At 38.6% G+C, this 19,808-nt stretch overlaps 1 protein-coding gene across 1 annotated transcript in view; it reads left to right on the top strand.

The window, feature by feature from the left end:
• Positions 1-19,808, top strand: part of ASCC3 (activating signal cointegrator 1 complex subunit 3) — a 605,262-nt gene that overhangs the window by 232,348 nt on the left and 353,106 nt on the right. The window contains exons 12-13 of the mRNA XM_075202837.1: positions 301-477; positions 14,569-14,640. Of these exons, the coding sequence (XP_075058938.1) occupies positions 301-477; positions 14,569-14,640 (249 nt within the window). The remainder of the gene's footprint in view (positions 1-300; positions 478-14,568; positions 14,641-19,808) is intronic.

Below are 19,808 nucleotides of genomic sequence, written 5' to 3'. Positions count from 1 at the left end.
TTTATTGTGACTCGGCCAGTCGTAGGATCGGATGGTCACATGTTCATTGACATAACAGTATTAATATTCTCAAAAATACATTGATTAAGTACCCTATAATGATTGAAAACTTCCTAGAATGTCATAAACATGCCAGCAAATTTCTTGCAATACAAGTTGAATTTTTATGTAAAATACAAAGCAAACCTTATAACTATTAAAATGCTTTTTCTAATTTATCCCTTTTAAATGCTATGTTTATCTATATCTGATTTAGAATCTTTATAAATTCTTAACATATTCCCTTTGTCACTATTTAAGGTGGAATCAACACAGAGTATGATTAGGATCTTGGGCCTATCTGCTACTCTTCCTAACTACCTAGATGTGGCTTCATTTCTTCATGTCAATCCTTTTATTGGCCTTTTCTACTTTGATGGACGATTTCGACCTGTTCCTCTTGGACAGACATTTATTGGAATAAAGTCAACCAACAAGGCAAGTATAAATGTTATTATCTGCACATACACTTGGTAATTTAGCTGAAAATCATTCTTTGTTAATTATTATGTCCGTTTCTTTCAGATGCTTCCAATTTTTTTACCTGTGTTTAAAATAAGCAGTCCTTGTTTATTTTCAAACCATCTTCCTCTTGCTTTAATGTCACAAAGCTCTTTTTCCACTACCATTTTTTATATTTATACTTTAATGAACTATTATAATCCAATGGTTTATGGTTCCTTTAAAAAGTAATAAAATCTACAAATATTCATGAACTATTCACTGAATTATTTTAGTTACTTATTATTTGACGTCTTTTATGTCATGAATCATGCCTTTGCAACATTTTTCGCTTTTTGCTTTATTATATGTTTTCTTGTAAATAACATTTTGAAGAACAAAACATTTTCTAAGCTATTCCTAGATTCATTTACCCGAAGTATTCAGAATAATTTGATAACTCAGCCAGTGCAATATGACACCAAGAATCAGGTATCCAATAAAATGAGTTGGTTTGAAAGTGCAATTGCATCTGATAACATTATTGTCTCATTTTCCATCATGAAATTTCTTTTTACCTGTCACATACATATTGCAAGTCTATTTAGTCTTGATATTGGGTGCACCAATTCAAAACAGTGTTTGCTTCCTATAAAAATGCTTACATGCTGCTCTCGTTTCTCTGACATGCACTGCTAGTTGTAAGAGTTAAAATAGCCTTATCTCCTTTTCTGTAAAGAGAGATACCTGCTAACTGAAGGGAGGGGTTTCAAGTTTATACTCAAAAGGATAATTTGCCATATGGTACTTATTGCATTGTGCATATTCTAACCGTCATTAATTGTATCAAGTGTCTGTCTATAAAAACTTCCATTGCTTCTCCTTAATTATCCTTACACATTGTGATTTGGCTGCACATTTGAATTAAAATGAATAGCTCGATAAAGACATGTCGTTGGTTGCTTAATTGTATCTTTGAAAGCTGACCTTGCTTTTACGACGTGTGCAAAGAACAGCAAACTTGACCATGTAGTCTGCTATGGTTTGGTTTAGACACAACATGCTACTACTAAAATAGTTTGGTATTATTACATATGGTACAGTATGTTCTAAAGTAAATAAATGGGTTTGTTTTTGGTATTATTTACCAGTGATTGTCAAATTTACGATAACAAGAATTCCGACAGCATTGAAATGGACAATAAATTGTCGAATGGGCTTATAGCGACATATCAAAAACACAGACTTACCTAAAAAATTACATCAATGATTTTCGACATCCCTCAGATAAATAGCAACACCACAAAATGCAGCCTGTATGACTGGCAACTCATACATTTGCGACATTAAGGGGGCAATGAGAGGACCCGCCGGCTGTCTAATCTACATGCCTTACTAAAAAAATACTACAACAAAGTCGTGGGGGTGCTTGGTACAAACACTATTGGCAGCGATATAGATAATAATGTTTATACGGTGGTACCAGATTTTTATTTTTTTTCATATTTTTAAGTAATATAATATAATCCTGTTCCCCATTTTATTCTCTATTTCAATGTTGTCGGAATTTTCACTGTCGTTACTTCGTACCCCACCCTTATTTACTGCAGGCTATATGTCTAAGATGTTATGCACGTTTTGTCGCTATCCAATAACGATTGTTGAATCTCGGTTTGTGTTTCCAAAGCACAAAGTAATTTATTATCCAAAAGTAGCAGATTAATGATGCGACATAAAACAAGTACAGTCGTTACTTATCGCAGGTGCTCTGGATCCAGTGAACAGTCATTCAGGTCTGAAGGCTGTGGTCAAAGAAGACTGGTCACTAAGCCCAGAGCCCCTGCTTATATGCAGTCAGAAATACAGTAAAACAATGCAGATGATGTGGCTTGCTTCTATTGGTCCAGGCTTCAGGAAGGTCTAGTGTACTGCAGGTCATAGGCCAGTTCAAACCAAAATATCCAAAGGTGGGGGTCTTCTCTCCAGGGGATGTGCTCCGACTTTCCCACCAAGAATCCAGTTTCAACTAGTCTATTTGCATTTTACAGTTGGTATCACTTTAAACATTTATTCCCTAACATCACTAACTAGAGTATGCAATGTGCGATCTCTTCAGCGAATGAACCGGACAATTGAAATGTCTTAATCCAATTTGCTGACTTCGACAAAGAGGACATGGTTTTTTGTGGAATGTATTTGCTTAGAAAAAGACTGCCATGTTATAAAAGCTAACTTGATCTAAACTAATTTTCTTTTTCATTGAATCTTGGACAAATTATACCAGACACAATAAGTGATTGACAAAGATTGAAATACTCATGTGGTGCTAGAAATAGTATGAGTTGCCAGACTTCCTTCTCCCAGTTAGCCTCAGCCCTTTGTATCTGCTACCTCACTTGGGTGTTCAGTCCTCAATGTCAAAATGATAAGTTTAAAAATGCTATTTACAATTATTGGTTTAGCTAGTCAACAAAACATTTGGGAAGGTTATAAATATTCCTTAGGCTGGGGGCGTGGCTTGGTGGCCATATTGGCTAGTCGCAAGTTTAATGTGCTCCTCTTTGATGGTGAAAAAAATCAAACTTTAACGGAGGTTCTGAGCACCTTGACTACCTTGTGAGCCTGGCTGATGCGGATGGGTATGCTCTCGCTCCCTCCAGGTGTGTTTGTGGTGCCCGGGGAGACCGTACACAGCACCTTCTGGCTTGGGGCCTACTGGGACTGATAGAAACAACTGCGCCTGACTCGGCACTGAGCGGTTGCGCTGAGGCCCATCGGAGCACCAGATAGGTCACGGGAGGCCATTGGGGATTGCCTCTACACTTGAGACCCCTGGATATTGATAGTGACCAGCTCCATCTCATCGCCCCAGCAAACGTCCTTCTGCTACAGGGAGAAATACCACCGGCTGCCCAACAAATCCATCAACCAGCACTTACCTGTCTCCTGGAAAGACTGCATCTCACGGCGGGGTAAGCGGACTACAGGCGGTGGCGCTGCTGGTGTGGAAGTTGCTCCGGCCGCGAAACCGGAAGTCACCGGCTCCCGCACTTCCGGTCGCGGGTCCCGGGGTCCTTGCTGGGGATAGAGAACATCGATGCAGTGGAATCTATCAGGGCGCTCTGCCTATATGTGAGACTTGTGCCTGTTGAGACCCAGTAGTTGGCGATCTGGTTGGTCTGCTTGTGGTTCCTGGCCCTGAGGTCTGCTGGTGAGTGAGGAGTGACAGGCCATTATAAGTCATCAATACTCCGCTGGAATCTCCTTTCGGGCAGTTGGCTCCCCTGGTCAGTGTACGTCTATGTGCTTTATTTACCCACTAAGGCAGACATTACAGTGCCACTGATTCTTACAGCTTTAAAAGTGTGTCTCTGTCGCCACCTTGTGGTGAATCTCATTGGGTGCAGGCTCTGCTATAGTAGATCATAAAACTCTCTTCCAGTATACATCAGGCTGACGGATTCAAGAGTGCAGAGTGCCTCATTGGGTTATATCTATGGCGGGCACCCTGCGCACACTGGGGCGAGTTGGCTCATCCAGTTTCGACCATGTTTCTAAAAATGGTGCATTGTCTTTCCACAAGGGCTATCTATACTGTATTGCGACTTGGCTAAATGGCTGAGTGATCCATCCACTGGGGGGAAGTAACATGTGACAAAGCAGATCACCGGTTTATAATAAATCTAAGCTTAATCTCTGTATCTCCACTTTCCACTTGTTGACCGTGGTGCATCTATCTAATGGGCAAAGATAAGAAAAGCCAGTCTAAGCGGAAACCCGGAACATCTGCGGAAACTCCTAGACGTCAAGATCTACGGCAATATCTACATCCTACAGTCGCTCCTTCAGAACAAGATAATAGCCCACCATCTTCGCCTGAAGCACCTAAGGTTGCAGAAATGGCTTCCCCAACTGACTCCTCATCTAGTGAATGCCCTGTGAGCACCAGTCAAGAGATTGGGGCGATTCTACAATTAGTCAAATCTCTACCAACAAAGACTGAGCTTCCCTCTAAGAAAGACTTTGAGTTACTGGAATCCAGTCTTAAAGATACTGTTAAAAAAGAGGTCGCCACTCTACAAGCGGAGTTATCTCGTCTCTCGTCTAAAATTTCCACATTAGAGGACTTTAAATATGAGTCTACGGCTCGGCATGATCTTCTCAGTGACACTGTAGCTCGACAGGCTCAAAATTTTCTTTTGCTATAGAGTAGAGTGGAGGCCATAGGAATAACCTGCGTATTCGTGGAATCCCTGAAGAAATACCCACACGAGATCTAATTGCCTTTCTTTCTAAAGTCTTCAACGGGATTCTTGAGCAGGATCTCTCTACAAGTATTCAATTTGATAGAGCTCACAGAGCCCTGAAACCAAGAGGCTCCCCATCTGACGTGATCTGTCGCTTGCACTATTACGTACAGAGGGAAGCGATTCTCCAAAAATCGAGAAAGCTGGATGGCATAGAGTATGACGGAAACAGGCTTCAAATCTTTCAGGATCTCTCCTGGAATACCTTGCAGATGCGTCGTATGATTAAACCTTTAACTGATGTACTTCGGGCCAAGAACATTAAATATCGATGGGGTTTTCCCTTTAACTTACAAGTGTCCAATAATGGAAAGACCAAGTTTCTGAGATCTCCTCAAGATATCAATCCGTTTTGTTCGCAACTGGGAATACAGGCGATGCCGCTGCTGGAATGGCAACAACATTTCGCCAGACTGCAGCCGACAGGTCCAGATTCCTGGCAAACTGTGGGAAGTTCCAGGAGAAGAAGGCTGGATCCCCTGGAGTCTTTGGGCACATAATTTGATGCTTTAGCTGGAGATACCTCTTTCCTGTACTCAATGTGATCAGGGAATCTCTGAGTCAACTAGCCACTCAGCTAGCCGGGGACGGCACGATACTGATACCTTTATTTTTGTTGGGCTGCACGGCCTTTCTTTAACCTACTTATACTAGTCTCCTTCTGGTAGCCGGGATACTGGAGGAATGGGCCACCATGCCTGCCTTGCTGTCTGACTTTTCTTCTATCTGAGGATGTGCGCAGAAATGGCTACCAAAGGATATGTACCCAGCTTTTGTCCTGACACTGCGCTAAGAAAAGTGTTGGTTTCTCAAGTTTCTTCTCTGGTTTGTTGAAATTTTTGGGCGATTCCTACTGGAGGTACCCTCAACCATAAAACTTGTGGTACAGCCTCCCCTTTCTGCACGAGATTGTCCATCTCAGTTTACCTGTGTGGATCTCTATCTGGTGACCAGGACATGGGAATGAGGAACTCCTACGCTTTACCTTTTCTCTCCATGTCTTTACATAGGCTTGTAGACGATCACCTAAATTGCTATAGTCAGATGTGTACCCGGATCGTTATTAGGCACAGAAGCTTTGTGCTTCAAGCGTTTCTTTGGCAAGTTGGAGCTCAGGACTTGTCTGGGTCGGAGGATATTCTAACCACAAGATTTACGGTGCTTTAGTTACTAATATTGGTATTGATACCGATTCTGTTTTGAAAGTTCTTATAATGTTTGCTACTTTATAGGATGTTCTGCTAGTTACTGTTGCTAACCCCCCTTTTCTCCCCACACCGCAACAAGAATTCCGAGAGATAGGAGTGGCTCCTCCTCTCCCGTTTCCCTGGAGCGGTTTAATTGTGTGTTATCTGTTATGTCTTTATATGTCATTAGGTTTGTCTGTGTCTGTATTGGTTTTTTTTTCCTCGTGTGGCTTTCCTTCCCTAGTCCTCCTGGTAATGTCAACTCTTACAATCCTCTCATTACTCTCTAAGCTCAGGTTTACCTGGTACTTACAACTGCTGATTCAATATGTTTGTTTGTTTGACATCAGAGGTGCTCTTCCGATATATGTAGATCCCCCATGACAGCTCAACTCATATTGGTCTCAATTAATGCTAAGGGTCTTAATCTCCCTGAGAAAAGATCACGGGCATTAAAAGAAATGAGAAATATGGGAGCGGATGTAGTTTTCATCCAAGAGACACATTTTACGCAAGGAATGGCCCCCCGGCTCTCAGACAGCTTCTATACTAATACTTATTTCAGTAATAATAGCGAGGGTAAGACTCTGGGTGTCGCTACTTTGTTCTCTAAGAGACTCCCTTTTACGAACATCCAAAAATTTTGCCTTGTTGAAGGAAGAGCATTCCTGATTAAATGCAGCTTGTTTGATGTAATGTATACCTTTGTCAATTTATACTTGCCTAATCAGGGTCAACCACCGTTTATATATCAGGTTTTTGATAAAGTTGCAGAGCTAGCAGAGGGAACTCTGATTGTAGGAGGAGATCTCAATTGGACCCTGCAACCAGAACTTGACACCTCTAATGATCGGTCGACATTGCGTAGATCTCAACACTGTAAGGTCAGACGAGTGTTTCATGAACACCAACTGGTCGACACATGGCACCTTCAGCACCCTGGAGAAAGAGATTACTCTTTATTCTCCCATCCACATAATGTTTACTCACGAATTGACTATCTGTTTCTTTCACATATGGCCCTTCCTTACCTCTTAGCATCATCCATTGGCCAAATAACTTGGTCAGACCACGCTCCGATTTCAATAACTTTCCAGCTCACTCAATCCATGACCAAAAAGTGCACCTGGCGCCTTAATGAGTCTCTCCTGCAAAACACAACTTATAGAGATCAATTCGCCGCAGCATTAGATGACTATATCACAGATAATGATACTCCTGAGGTGTCCAGAATTACTATCTGGGAGGCACATAAGTGTGTCATGAGGGGGAAACTCATCGAATTGGGCTCCCGTGTTAAGAGAGAACGTACGGCTCGACGGGATCAATTATTACAGCAGATTAGAGATTTGGAGACGGCACATAAATCCTATGCGACCAATGACCTGTTAAATAAGCTGACTGAGACTAGGTCGGCACTTAACAAACTTTTAAACGATAAAGTCAAATTAGACTTTAGTAGGTGCAGACATCGTTTCTTTCGGTGGGGTAATAGGCCGTGCTCTATGTTAGCAAGGGCCTTGCGCAAACAATGAGCAAGGGCCTATATTGCATCAATTAAAGATGGTAAAGACCGAGACTGTAAGCTGACCTCAGACATAGCCAGTGCTTTTCACACTTACTATACCAAATTATATAATCTTGAGACCCAGGTTGGTTGTGCAGACGGCTCCACTCATTCAGCTCGGATCTCGACATATCTAAAGGAGGTGGGTTTTCCTATTCTTTCAAGCCCAGACATTGACATACTAGAGCAACCCTTCACCGAGGGGGAACTAAGGGAGGCTATCAAATCTACACCTGGGGGTAAAAGTCCAGGCCCTGATGGCTTTTCCATTGCTTACTACAAGTCCTTTAAAGACAAGTTGATACCCCTGATGGTGTCGGCCTTCAATGCGATTTCCAGAGATACTTTTTTCTCCTCCCAGAGCTTAGAAGCACACATAACTGTGATCCCTAAAGAGGGAAAGGACCCCTCCCAATGCGCGAGCTATATTCCTATCTCCTTGCTTAATGTGGATATCAAGCTGTATGCAAAACTTATTGCAAATAGATTAAAAATGCTACTCCCAGAAATTGTTCACGCAGATCAAGTGGGCTTTGTCCCAGGTCGAGGGGCTCGGGACAACACCACCAAGGTGATAGACCTGATTCACATGGCTTCTCGTTCAGCAACATCGTCAATGCCTTTGTCCAACGATGCAGAGAAGGCTTTTGATCGCGTAAGTTGGCCTTTTATGAGAGGGATCCTTTAGCACCTGGGTCTGGGACCGGTTGGTCTTCACAGAATTCTGGCACTCTACCGACAACCTACGGCTCGGATTAAAATAAATGGAGACTTGTCGGAGCCGATCGTGTTGGACAACGACACGAGACAGGGATGTCCGCTCTCACCACTTATTTGTGTGTTGTGTATGGAGGCGTTGGCAGGAGCTATCAGGGCCAACCCAAATATCTCAGGCCTACAAGTTGGCAAGAAAGAGCATAAACTCGCCTTATTCGCAGACGACCTTTTAGCCATTGTCTCCAATCCAGTTGTTTCTTTACCAAATTTGGTCAGTGAGTTTCAAAAGTTTGGCATGTTATCTAATTTTAAAATTAACTATAGTAAGTCGGTGGCTATGAATATTAAGACCCCAGCCTCAGTGATAGAGGGGCTGAAACTTGCTTTTCCTTTCATTTGGCACCCTTCCCAATTAAAATACCTGGGGGTGATAATCCCTTGTGACCTCACTTGTCTTTATGAGCTCAATTTCAGACCACTTTTGGGGAGGGTCCGAGCTGACTTGAGGGAGTGGCAGAGTAAGAATTTTACTTGGATAGGCCGGGTCAATATAATAAAAATGAATGTCCTTCCCTGTCTTTTATATCTCATTCAGACTTTACCGATCCACGTGCCGGACTCATGGTTTTAGGGCATCCAACGAACGGTGCGCGAATTTGTGTGGGGTGGGAGACGCCCTAGATTTAAGCATGAAATATTATTTAGACGAAGACACTTGGGTGGACTGCAACTTCTCCTCTTATTATGATGCAGCAATTTTGGTTAGAATAATGGAGATGTGTAGTAGGGTCGGGTCAAAACAATGGGTGGAAATTGAGTCGTTTTCTCTGGAATCCCCGGCTGACACATTACTCTGGCTATCCAGTATTCCTAAGTTTGCTCATCCTACTTTAGGTCCCACGTTAGCGAAATGGTCTAAGCTTAGAGCCCTCCTATGTATCTCCTCTCCAATTTCCCCACTGACCCCATTATGTAATAACCCAATGTTCCCTCCGGGGATTACCCCGCTAGCTTTCAAACAGTGGTCCCAGGCAGGGATCCATCGTGTCGACCAGTTGGTGGGTGCAATGGGGGTTCTCTCATTCACAGAGATGCAATCCAAATGGGATTTACCTAATGCAGAGATCTGGAGATACCTACGGATTAAACACCTGCTGTCACAGGGTCTCCCGAAACAACACACTTCTAGGAATTTAACGGTGTTTGAATCTCTTTGTTTCAGGTCATCAGGTCCCTCACATTCCCTTTCAATCATATATAAGCTTCTGGTAGAACATCTATTCGTATTCCCTCTAAAATTTACCAAGGAGTGGGAGAGAGATTTAGGGGTTGAGTTACAAGAGGCAGATTGGTCTAAAATATTTCAGGCAGCTCACGCATGCTCTCCCAATGTTTCAATCCTAGAAACCCACTATAAGGTAATTACCAGGTGGTAAAGATGCCCGGCGTAGCTGGCGAAGGCCTTCTGCGGGGTGCCGGATACTTGTTGGAGATGTAACCAGGGTTCTGGTTCTCTTTTGCACATCTGGTGGGACTGCCCCGTGTTGCAAACGTTTTGGTCCCGGGTGGTGAGCACCACGCGGAAGTTGCTAGGTCAAAACATACCCAATACTCCGGTGTTCTGGCTGTTAAATAAAGTTGATATGCCCCTATCAAGTTTTAAAAAAATCTATTTTAAAATTTATTATCTCGGCAGCGAAGGTAGTAATCCCAGTGAAATGGAGATCAACCACACCTCCGAGTATTAAGGACTGGTCTAATAGATTGGAACACTATAGGATCATGGATGAGATGCAACTGTCAACCAAAGACTCGTTTGAATTGTATTATGCTACATGGGTTCCATGGTTTAAACTTCTGGACTCTCCAGAGTCCCCAATTTCAAATTTGACTGATTGAGTTGTTGGATCCCCCCATTTTTGTACCCAAGGGCTGGCTTGGTTATATGGACCATTTGGGCACGTCGTGTGCATACATAACCTACTAGGTGTACAGAGCTTTAAACTAAACTGAAGCTTAATTGAGGAATTTTGCTAGACCCCCCCTAATGTGGTTCCCCTTTCCCTTCTTTTCCTTTGTCTTAGTCTATATGTTATTGTTTTATAAGGTTATTTAGCAGGTATGTGTAAGGGTTTGACATATCTCTTTTATAGTTTTCTGAGTACATTTTGGACTGGTGCCAGGATGTCATTTTTTCAGCGTCAATAACGTACCATGCCATTTTGTTGGATGTACATGTATAACCTGTATTTGTGTGTAAAAACCCAATAAAACTTAAATTTAAAAAAAAATAAAAAATATTCCTTACGCTAATATTTGAGGCTCAGTTTTTCTGTTTAAAAAAATTAAGTTTTTAAATATGTGTATGCTGGTTGCTATTGATATTTTAATAATAACTATTGTTTATACTCCCCGGACAGTTGTCTAACTCCGCTAAAGGACAGGCCATATAGCTAACAGTAACTAACCTGCTACAAGTTATACTGACTAATGTTTACATGCAAGTTGTAGTTTTTACAATGCATACTTCTGCATTGTATCTGTGGTTTCGGAAGTAGCAATGCAAGGTATTGTTCAGCTCAAGTGAGCAATTCATTCATTTGCATTGATTAGACTCGAGTGGTATGACCCACCATTGGTAGTATCCAGGTTCACCTTGTTACAGGCTCTCACACTTTGAGTAGTCTGTCTGTGTATGTGTTAGGGAATTTAGACTGTAAGCTCTATTGGGACAGGGACTGATGTGAGTTCTCTGTACAGTGCTGCGGAATTTGTGGCGCAATATAAATTGATGATGATGACGTTTGACTAGACTTTATTAATACTTCATATAGAAAATCAACCCTAACCCATAACAACATGAGATTTTACATATCTCCATAGGATCATAATGTGTAATATACTTGACTGTATTTTTTTAGGGCAATCCTTCCCTTCATAATTTTGGTATGCCCATAAGGGTGGGACCATCTCCTCCTCCTCCTTCTATTTAAAATATTGGCAGGCTTTTAAACTCAATCGCTTGCAGTGTTCTAAACATGGTCAATCTTGTAATCAGTCAGAGTCTTGCCAGACATACAACAAAATGTGGTGGTTTAAAATTGGCTACCAAATTCTAGTAACAGCATTAATCCTTCCAACAATGATCCAGAAAAAATTATATAGGCGCCGCCTAGAGATGAATGAAATTTTCAAAACTGTGAGAATTTACAAAATTTCTCATTTTCTCACGTTTCACAAATGAAGTTAAATCAGAACTTTATGATTTTACCACCAGAAATTTGTACCTCTGTTAAATGATCTCTGTTCTGCAAAACTTGATCAATGAGTAATGATTAGTAACCGGTGACACCCATATGATAGCAGTCTACTGCCAAATAACACCACATTTCAGGTATCAAAGGAATACATGTAGGACAGCTCATACAAGTATCCTTTTATGAAGAAAAATTATGTCACTCAGGTTTGAGTGTATTCGAACCAACCCTTAATCTTGCCTTCCCGATTTTTACCTTCTGCTCAGGCTCTAACTCCCCCCTAATTCTTTCCTAAAAGAGTAATTATAACATACTATATTAGAGAAATATGTTTTGAAGATTAAAAAATATGACTTTATTTCTCGATCACATTACTGCTCGCATGTAATATCATGCATATTTTATAACCCTAAAAATACAGAGTTCATCTGAACTTATTGTATTGTTATCAGAAGGAAGCAAGCACATTTAAAAATGTAATATAATATTTCACTTTTGTACATTGAAAGAAAATGTAAAGTTGTTTCCATTATAACTAAACCTGTTACAAAATGTAAAGTGAAACTAATCTCAGAATATGAAAATATCTGTTTTCATATGTTTGTTGTAGTATATATTATTAAAATCAAGTTGATAAATGAAAAAATTATGATCTGATTTGGGAGTTTTGTGTGAAAAAGGGCAAAGTTTAAAAAAGTTTACTGTTGAATTCATTGTTTATATAAATTCCAATTAATGAATTAAAGTTGGTGGCTAAAAATGTGAGACATTCGCTACCTTTATTCCCCCCCCCCCCCCTATGACACAATGCCCTCACAACACCTATTAGATTTGTTAATAACCTGCCTGTCCAGAGACATTGGCCATCTCTCTAAGATATTCACCACAAGTTCCCCTCCTTTACATCTACTTTTTTTTTTGTCCAGATGAGACATTTTCTTATGTCTCTCTCACCAGTAGATGTTCTGCTAGACCCAACTCCATTTGAATGTATTCCTCAATGGACTGGAATGATCTTATGCCTATGCAATATGTTAATTGATGTAACCTTTGACTACCAGGGGTATATTCACTAAACTGCAGGTTTGAAAAAGTGAAGATGTTGCCTATAGCAACCAATAAGATTCTAGCTATCATTTATTTAGTACACTCTACAATGACAGGTAGAATCTGATTGGTTGCTATAGGCAACATCTCCACCTTTTCAAACCCACAGTTTAGTAAATATACCCCTGGGAGTCAAGGGTTACATCAGTTAACAGATTGTATAGGCATAAGATAATTCAAAAGTTTAGTAAATATGCCCCTCAGAGGTTGTCATGAGTGAGTGTGGGAGAGAAATTTGGGCTTCCCACCTGACAAATCAGGCTAGGAAGTGGCCAGAGAAGAAATTGCCACAAGCTCTATTTCCACTTGTATCAAAGAAACTGTATACAAACTCTACAGTAGATGGTATTATATTTCTGGCAGACTCTCTAAAATGTTTACAACAGTCAATCCCAACTACTGGCATGGATGTGGCCATAGAGGAATAACACCTGGTAGACTTGTCAACGAAAAGTTCTGTACATAATGCTACATGCACTCCTGGAACAACAAGTATGGAAAGACCCCTGGTGTTTCCTACTCTCGAGACCTTCACAGGATGTAAGTGTGCATAGTCAAAAACTTATCTCTTACTGGCAGCAGCTAAAACACTGATAGCTAAATATTTTAAACATCCAGTCCACCCCCTTCATTGGTGCGTTTCTGAAGTATGTCACATCGCATGCATGCATAAGCTAGCCTATTTCTTAAATGACAAACCACTTAAATTTGATTAAAATGCTTCCACTTTCTAACGATATCACTTACAGTTGACTGTGGAATATCCAGCAGGGATGAAATTTCACGAACCGTCTTTATTGCAAAGGTGGCAGAACCATGCTTGAAGTCACTGAGCTCTTCAGAACAACCCATTTTGTATCACATATGTTTGCAAATTGAGACTGCATAGCTAGGTGCTTGATTTTATACACCTCTGGGAACGGGTCTGATTGAAACTTCTCAATTCAATACTTAACAGGTGTAGCCAAATACTTTTGTCCACATAGTGTATATTAAGGCTAAAGATGGAGATAGGAAGAATAAAGAAAATTCATAACTCCAAATAATATACAGTAAGTACAGATGTTTATAGATTTGTATTTGATTGAAGCAGTAACCAAAGTCTAAAGCAATGTCTTATTTCTAAGATTTTCAAGGCTTAACAAAAAAAATAATCTGTGTACAAAAAAAGAAAATACTGTATATATCTATATCAGATACATGTATTGTGTTTTCATCCTTACCTGTGTGTGAAAAATATTGATTCAGACTATTAAGGCATAACCGTGTGCGGTCATGTCTCCACTCTTGGCTTTGGAATAGTAATAGGAGTGGAGAGGGACAATGCACCTGTATAACAGAGTGAGCAGCCTACTCTGTTATACAGGTGTGAGGCAACCGTGAAGGGTATTGTTATCTTTGCCATGTTCTGGTTTCATATTGTGCTGTAGATAAGGGTAGCTTTAAAACTTGTCTAGGAATAGGTTTATTATATATACAGCAGAATATTCTACCTGGAGTGTGTATGTATGTGTGTATATATATATATATATATATATATATATATATATATATATATATATATACATATATATATAGTGTATATATTATCTGCATACCTTTCCAGCTGGAGCCATGTGAAATTAATCAGATATATTTTGTCTGTTACAACAGTCTGACTCCCTGCATGAGCTCCGTTAATATATTTCCTTATTTCCTTCATTGATTTGTAATTCTCTGTATAGTTGGACAGGTGAAACAGGAACGTTCTTTATTTTATAAAGCCAATGTAATATACAGCCAAATTAAATTTTAGAAGATGAAACTTCTTCAAATCAAGTTAAGCTGGTCACATACTCATCAATGCCGTTGCATATACTTGCCCTAAAATACAGACATGAAATGTAATATTTATTAATGCATTCATTGAAAATATGTTTGTTACTTTGTTTCTTTTTATTTTATAGACTCAGCAACTCCATGACATGGAAGAGGTCTGTTATGAGAATGTTCTTAAAGAGATCAAAGCTGGCAGACAGGTATGATTTTGTGATTTGCACTGATTCACTCCAGATTTAAAATATGTTTGCTTACATGTAAAATTCATGGCATTCCTCCTTTTTGTTTAGCAACGCAAGTTGTTAATAAACTTATCTGTATTTCAGCACTTCCTATTTGTAATTTCACCCTTGCTTACCAAAACACATATTTTCTGAATAACTGTGTGTTGAAATGTATTAACGCTGCTGTAGTTCACCTTATCTGAACACCACCCTTACTATAATGCAAATTGTATCCTTTGTCTTAAACTAAAGTTATGAAGAGAGAGTATTGCTTTTAGTTTATGTTGATTTGTATATATTGCAGTTTAGTTTGTGAATGTGATGTGGCTAGATGTACCAAATCATTCCCACTTCTGCTACATAGCACACTAGTTGCCCTGGCCCTGGCTTCAGTTGATCTCTATATAATAATGGAATAATAGATGTATTTTCCATAACTTTTGTTTGACAATATATTATTCAATTTTGTTGCATATTCTTTATTGGATAATGTGATAATAATCATAATAAATGACATGGACTGTATAAGTTAACGAGGAGTTATGCAACTGTATAAAGCCACAAGCCTGTAGGCTGTGTGTTTTTATGCAGGTCAGAGAATTCCCAACGCTACTTTTAATATCTGCATTGATCTACAGGGAGTGCATTATTCCTTAAATGACACAGTTATCCTTTTGAACACTGATGACATCAGAACTCATCAATTATAAGCCACAGGCATCATAACTCTTTGTAGAGGTATTATTTTTGCAGACATTTATACATATATTAAAAGTTTATAATGCTCAAGTGATAATGCCTTGTACATAGCAAATATAAGTAACAAAAATGTTGCCTGTCTGACATAAAGGTTAAAGAAATGAGAGAGAAAAATAAAGGAATTATGTAAAAGCTGCAGAAAGCATGTACAGTCAGCTAATTATGAACTAAAATTCATTGAAGGTGGTAACTCCCTTTAATGTAAATGTGTATAAAGTTTTAATTGCAGTTTGAATTTATTATACTGAATTGCAAATATGTGTTTGCTGTGTCCTGACAATATAGGTCTTTATATTGTAGCTAAACATGTAAATATAAAGTGACTTGATTTATGATGTACTATACATATTAACGATGTAATTACCCTGTGCTGGAAATAATCTAATTTGTCACTGCTTCTTGATTTTAGCACATGCTTTCAGTGACTTGGAAGTAATAGCACATTGATGTACTAATAGGATGAATAGAACATAAGAGAATCCTTCACATTTAATGCCTTGTTACATATGATGAAGAAAATATATTTCTGTAGAAAGCTAACTTGGAATTGGGTCCTGAAATATGTTTTCTGTTCACATTGTAAAATATGTATTTTATGTTTATTAATATATAGCCTCCAGCAGCTAATAGGAAGGGTAGTCAAGAGGGAGGGGTTATATGCCCAACACATACACAATATATGTATATGAGACTGAAATAAATAGTTTAATAAACATATAACTGTATAATCAGTGTATATGCAGTGGCACTACAAAGCTCTTATCTTTACTGCTGATAAAAGCAGCAGGCAGGTGCCATGATTTATTTTCTGCATGAAGTACTTAGTAAAGCATTATTTTAAAGGCAGGATAGGGCCATGGCTGTAAGTTAATTTAGTGCCAGGTTCTTTAGAGAAGCCGTAAAATTAACTGAACGCGACTGCTGGTTTGCATTGAATCTTATAATGTAAAGTGCCTATTACAGAGGTCAGCAGCAGTAGTTCACTTAAATAGTATTAAATGTTGGGACTGAATCTATCTCTAATCTGGGCTTAGAAATTTATAATGGGGATATAAAAATAGTAAAAATGTTTTATTACACACTGTACTGTATATTGAAATGTGTATCCTAATGTCAATATCATTATAAATTATAAAAATGTTGTTAATGGTGTTATGTTATGTAGATGCATTTGATGAAGGATGTAGCTGTGCATCTTTATATTGGCATATTACATGTCTGTACCAGAGTGGGAACAGTGCATAGCTGGGCCCCATGACAACATTTGGGTAGGTGCCTGAAAATGTCGCTCTAGCCTCCTAGGCCCAGATTTTTCATAAGTCTACCAAATACATCTTTGGAAAATATTTGCACAACATGGATTACCATACCTTGCTGAATAGTTTAAGGTCGTCTTTTACACTTTATTTTTTTATGTTTTGTTTTTTCTATGTGCAAGACTGCATATATACTGTCTACCACTGTTTACTTTAAATGAGGGGACTTCCCTCTTTCAAACAAGGGAAGCCTTTTACCAATAGCAGCAAAAGAGATCTCTGCACACCAGACATTCTGTGACATCATCTCATCGATGGCTCCACCAGTGCCTAGTGATCAGTATTTCCTTTCTTGCTGGAAACATGTACACTGCTGAGTTCAAGTGTTTTTTTTTCACCGTTTGCATTTACAGGGTGTATCTGCAGGGTGAATACCACATGCTCTTGGCAGTAAAGGGGATAGAAGACATCATTATGTACTTGAATAAGATATCAAACAATTTTACGTAACGCTCACTCTCTTTTATCTTCTGTTTTTGAAGTACTAAAAATTTATAGAAATAAACTGTTTTAGATATAATGAGATAAAAATAAATACATGTTAGGAGAGTTTATGCTGAGAGATTTTTTGTTGTTGTTTTATTTGACAGTCTGATATTGATAAACAATATCTGTCTGATAAATATCGTGGATATGCTTATTGCATGCACAGAAAACATGTAGACAATGGAAAATAATGGAGTAGAGATTGAAGAGTGGTTAAAGTTAAATTATTTTGTAGTTTCTACTTTGTAGAACGATTATGATTATGTTTATAGATCACACTTATGTTGAAGAGTGGGAATAGAATTATAACTATTATATTTTGAGAAAAAATGGCTTTTTTAAACTTCAGTTATAGTAAGAACATTGATTTTATGAATGTCTAACATTAAATACATGCTGCTGTTCAAATTTATTGACACACATCAAAAACAATGAATTGCAATTTTTGTAGCGCTGAGTCTTAATTTGACAGTTGATTACTCTAGCCCTTTCAATTCTCTTAAATCTGAAACTTCTGAGAGATATATCAACATCATACCATTAATAGCAATTATTTTCTATATTATACACGTCTCCTTTTTAGCTCTGTGACCCTTCTACAGTGTATGGAAATTCCATTGCTATGTATTCTACCAATATTATCCCTTTGTAGAGCTGACCTTGCTTGTGCTGTTGCTGCCGTTCTCGCCTATCTTGTTTAGGAAACTTGTTCAACATAGATCTGCTAAATGGGAAACACATAGTATTCCTGCACCCATCAGCAGTGAGAGACACTGGGAATAGAATATAACCAACACAATGAGCACATAAAAAAGAGAGAAAAAAATTCATGTTGAATTTCTTTTTTTTTAAAAAAGTATTTGGTAAAATTGCAGGTATTTTTATTATGTATTATTCAAAAATAGATGTTTGTGTGTTTAATTTATGATATTAGTTTCATTATTTAACTTAATGATCAGGGGCCTGATTCATTAAGGATCTTAACTTGAGAAACTTCTTATTTAAGTCTCCTGGACAAAACCATGTTACAATGCAAGGGGAGCAAATTAGCATTCTGTTTTGCACATAAATACTTGATAGCTTGATAGCTTATTTGTACACTGAAATTTAAAGTTGATATTTGTGTGCTACATGAAAAAGCTGGCAGTATTTAACTTATGTGCAAAACAGAATGCTAATTTGCACCCCTTGCATTGTAACATGGTTTTGTTCAGGAGTCTGAAATAAGAAGTTTCTCAAGATCCTTAATGACTCAGGCCCCAGATCATTTTCGTCCCTTAAGAATAAGTTTTGTATGTTTTATGCTGTAGGTTTTTTTGTTTTGTAACATATTGTGCTTTTATTTGATAGCACACAGTAATGAATGCATTTTTATTTTATGGGGTTTGTAAGGGGGAGAAATTGCAGGAATGAGAAAAAACATGTTTCTTCCCAAAATTACTTTTAGATTATTACTGCAAACCCACAAATGTACCCTAGAATTTTAACAGGTTTTTTTCTAACGAGAATATTGATATCAAATATTATAGAAGATCTGATGGACTTATAGGACCCAGAGTCAATACATCTGCTGTGTTTTTTCCCCTATTGATATCATAGTGCTACTGCAATGCGTCCATTTACACAAACCCTTAAAGGGGAACCAAATTTGTTTCCGGACGCATGACTGCTATCTTTGTGCACTGTTTTGCAGTTCAGGCTTCATATTTTAATGAGCGGGACTCGATTCAGAGTGATTTGCTGCTTGACATCACCGCGATGTCCGACTCCACACATTGCCTCTTTTTATGGTAAGGAATCTCTGCTCATTTTCCTGTTGAAAATGAGTGGATACATTGCTGCAGAGTGCCTTCATCCACTGTCCCGGAGGCATTACGCGGCACATCACCCCAAATTGTATCCTCCACCAGCAAAAAGCTAGATTTAGAAAAGACAGTGTTAGTAAAAATGATGCAGCATTTTACAAAATATGTTAACCTGGCAGGTACGAGCAATCAGTAAAAGCAAATTATTGAATACTTGCGACTTCAAATTTAAGTACAAATTATTCAACTCTTAGATATACAGTTTTGTTAAACGGTACCTGTGTTTTTGTACTTGCAGACAGGAGTGATTGCGGGAAATTTTTCTAGAATCTGTGTATAATATCTTAATTGTCCCAACTGTCTTGATGCAAAAACAGTTTACATTATTATATATAAGTGCAGTGGTATATTCATGTGTTTAATACAAATTCTGCATATCCCTGCCATTTACAGAAGAAAGGACAGTGGGAGGTAGTTGTATTTCACTCCGGCATGTGTTATGACAGATGGAGAAAATCTTTTCATGTTGGTTTTTCAACAGTCGTACTCTGCAAGACTCCAAGCTCTTCCTGGCTACTGGGAAATTAAAAGTTGGCGATTCAGCCTTTAATTTTTATCCATCTGCTCCAGCTAATGAGACGTCTCATTTGTAGGCTTCACTTTGAATTACCAAATGCATGTGCAGCTTTATCATTCTTTCCTCCCAGTGTGCGATCTTCTCCTGTGTAACTTAAAAAGATGGATAATGTTAATAATAATAGATAGCTTACTTATACTT

This window comes from Mixophyes fleayi, chromosome 3 (genome assembly GCF_038048845.1).
Source record: "Mixophyes fleayi isolate aMixFle1 chromosome 3, aMixFle1.hap1, whole genome shotgun sequence".
NCBI classification, from domain to species: domain Eukaryota; kingdom Metazoa; phylum Chordata; class Amphibia; order Anura; family Limnodynastidae; genus Mixophyes; species Mixophyes fleayi.
The sequence above is the reverse complement of the archived record's forward strand: the minus strand, read 5'-3'. Positions and strand labels throughout refer to the sequence as shown.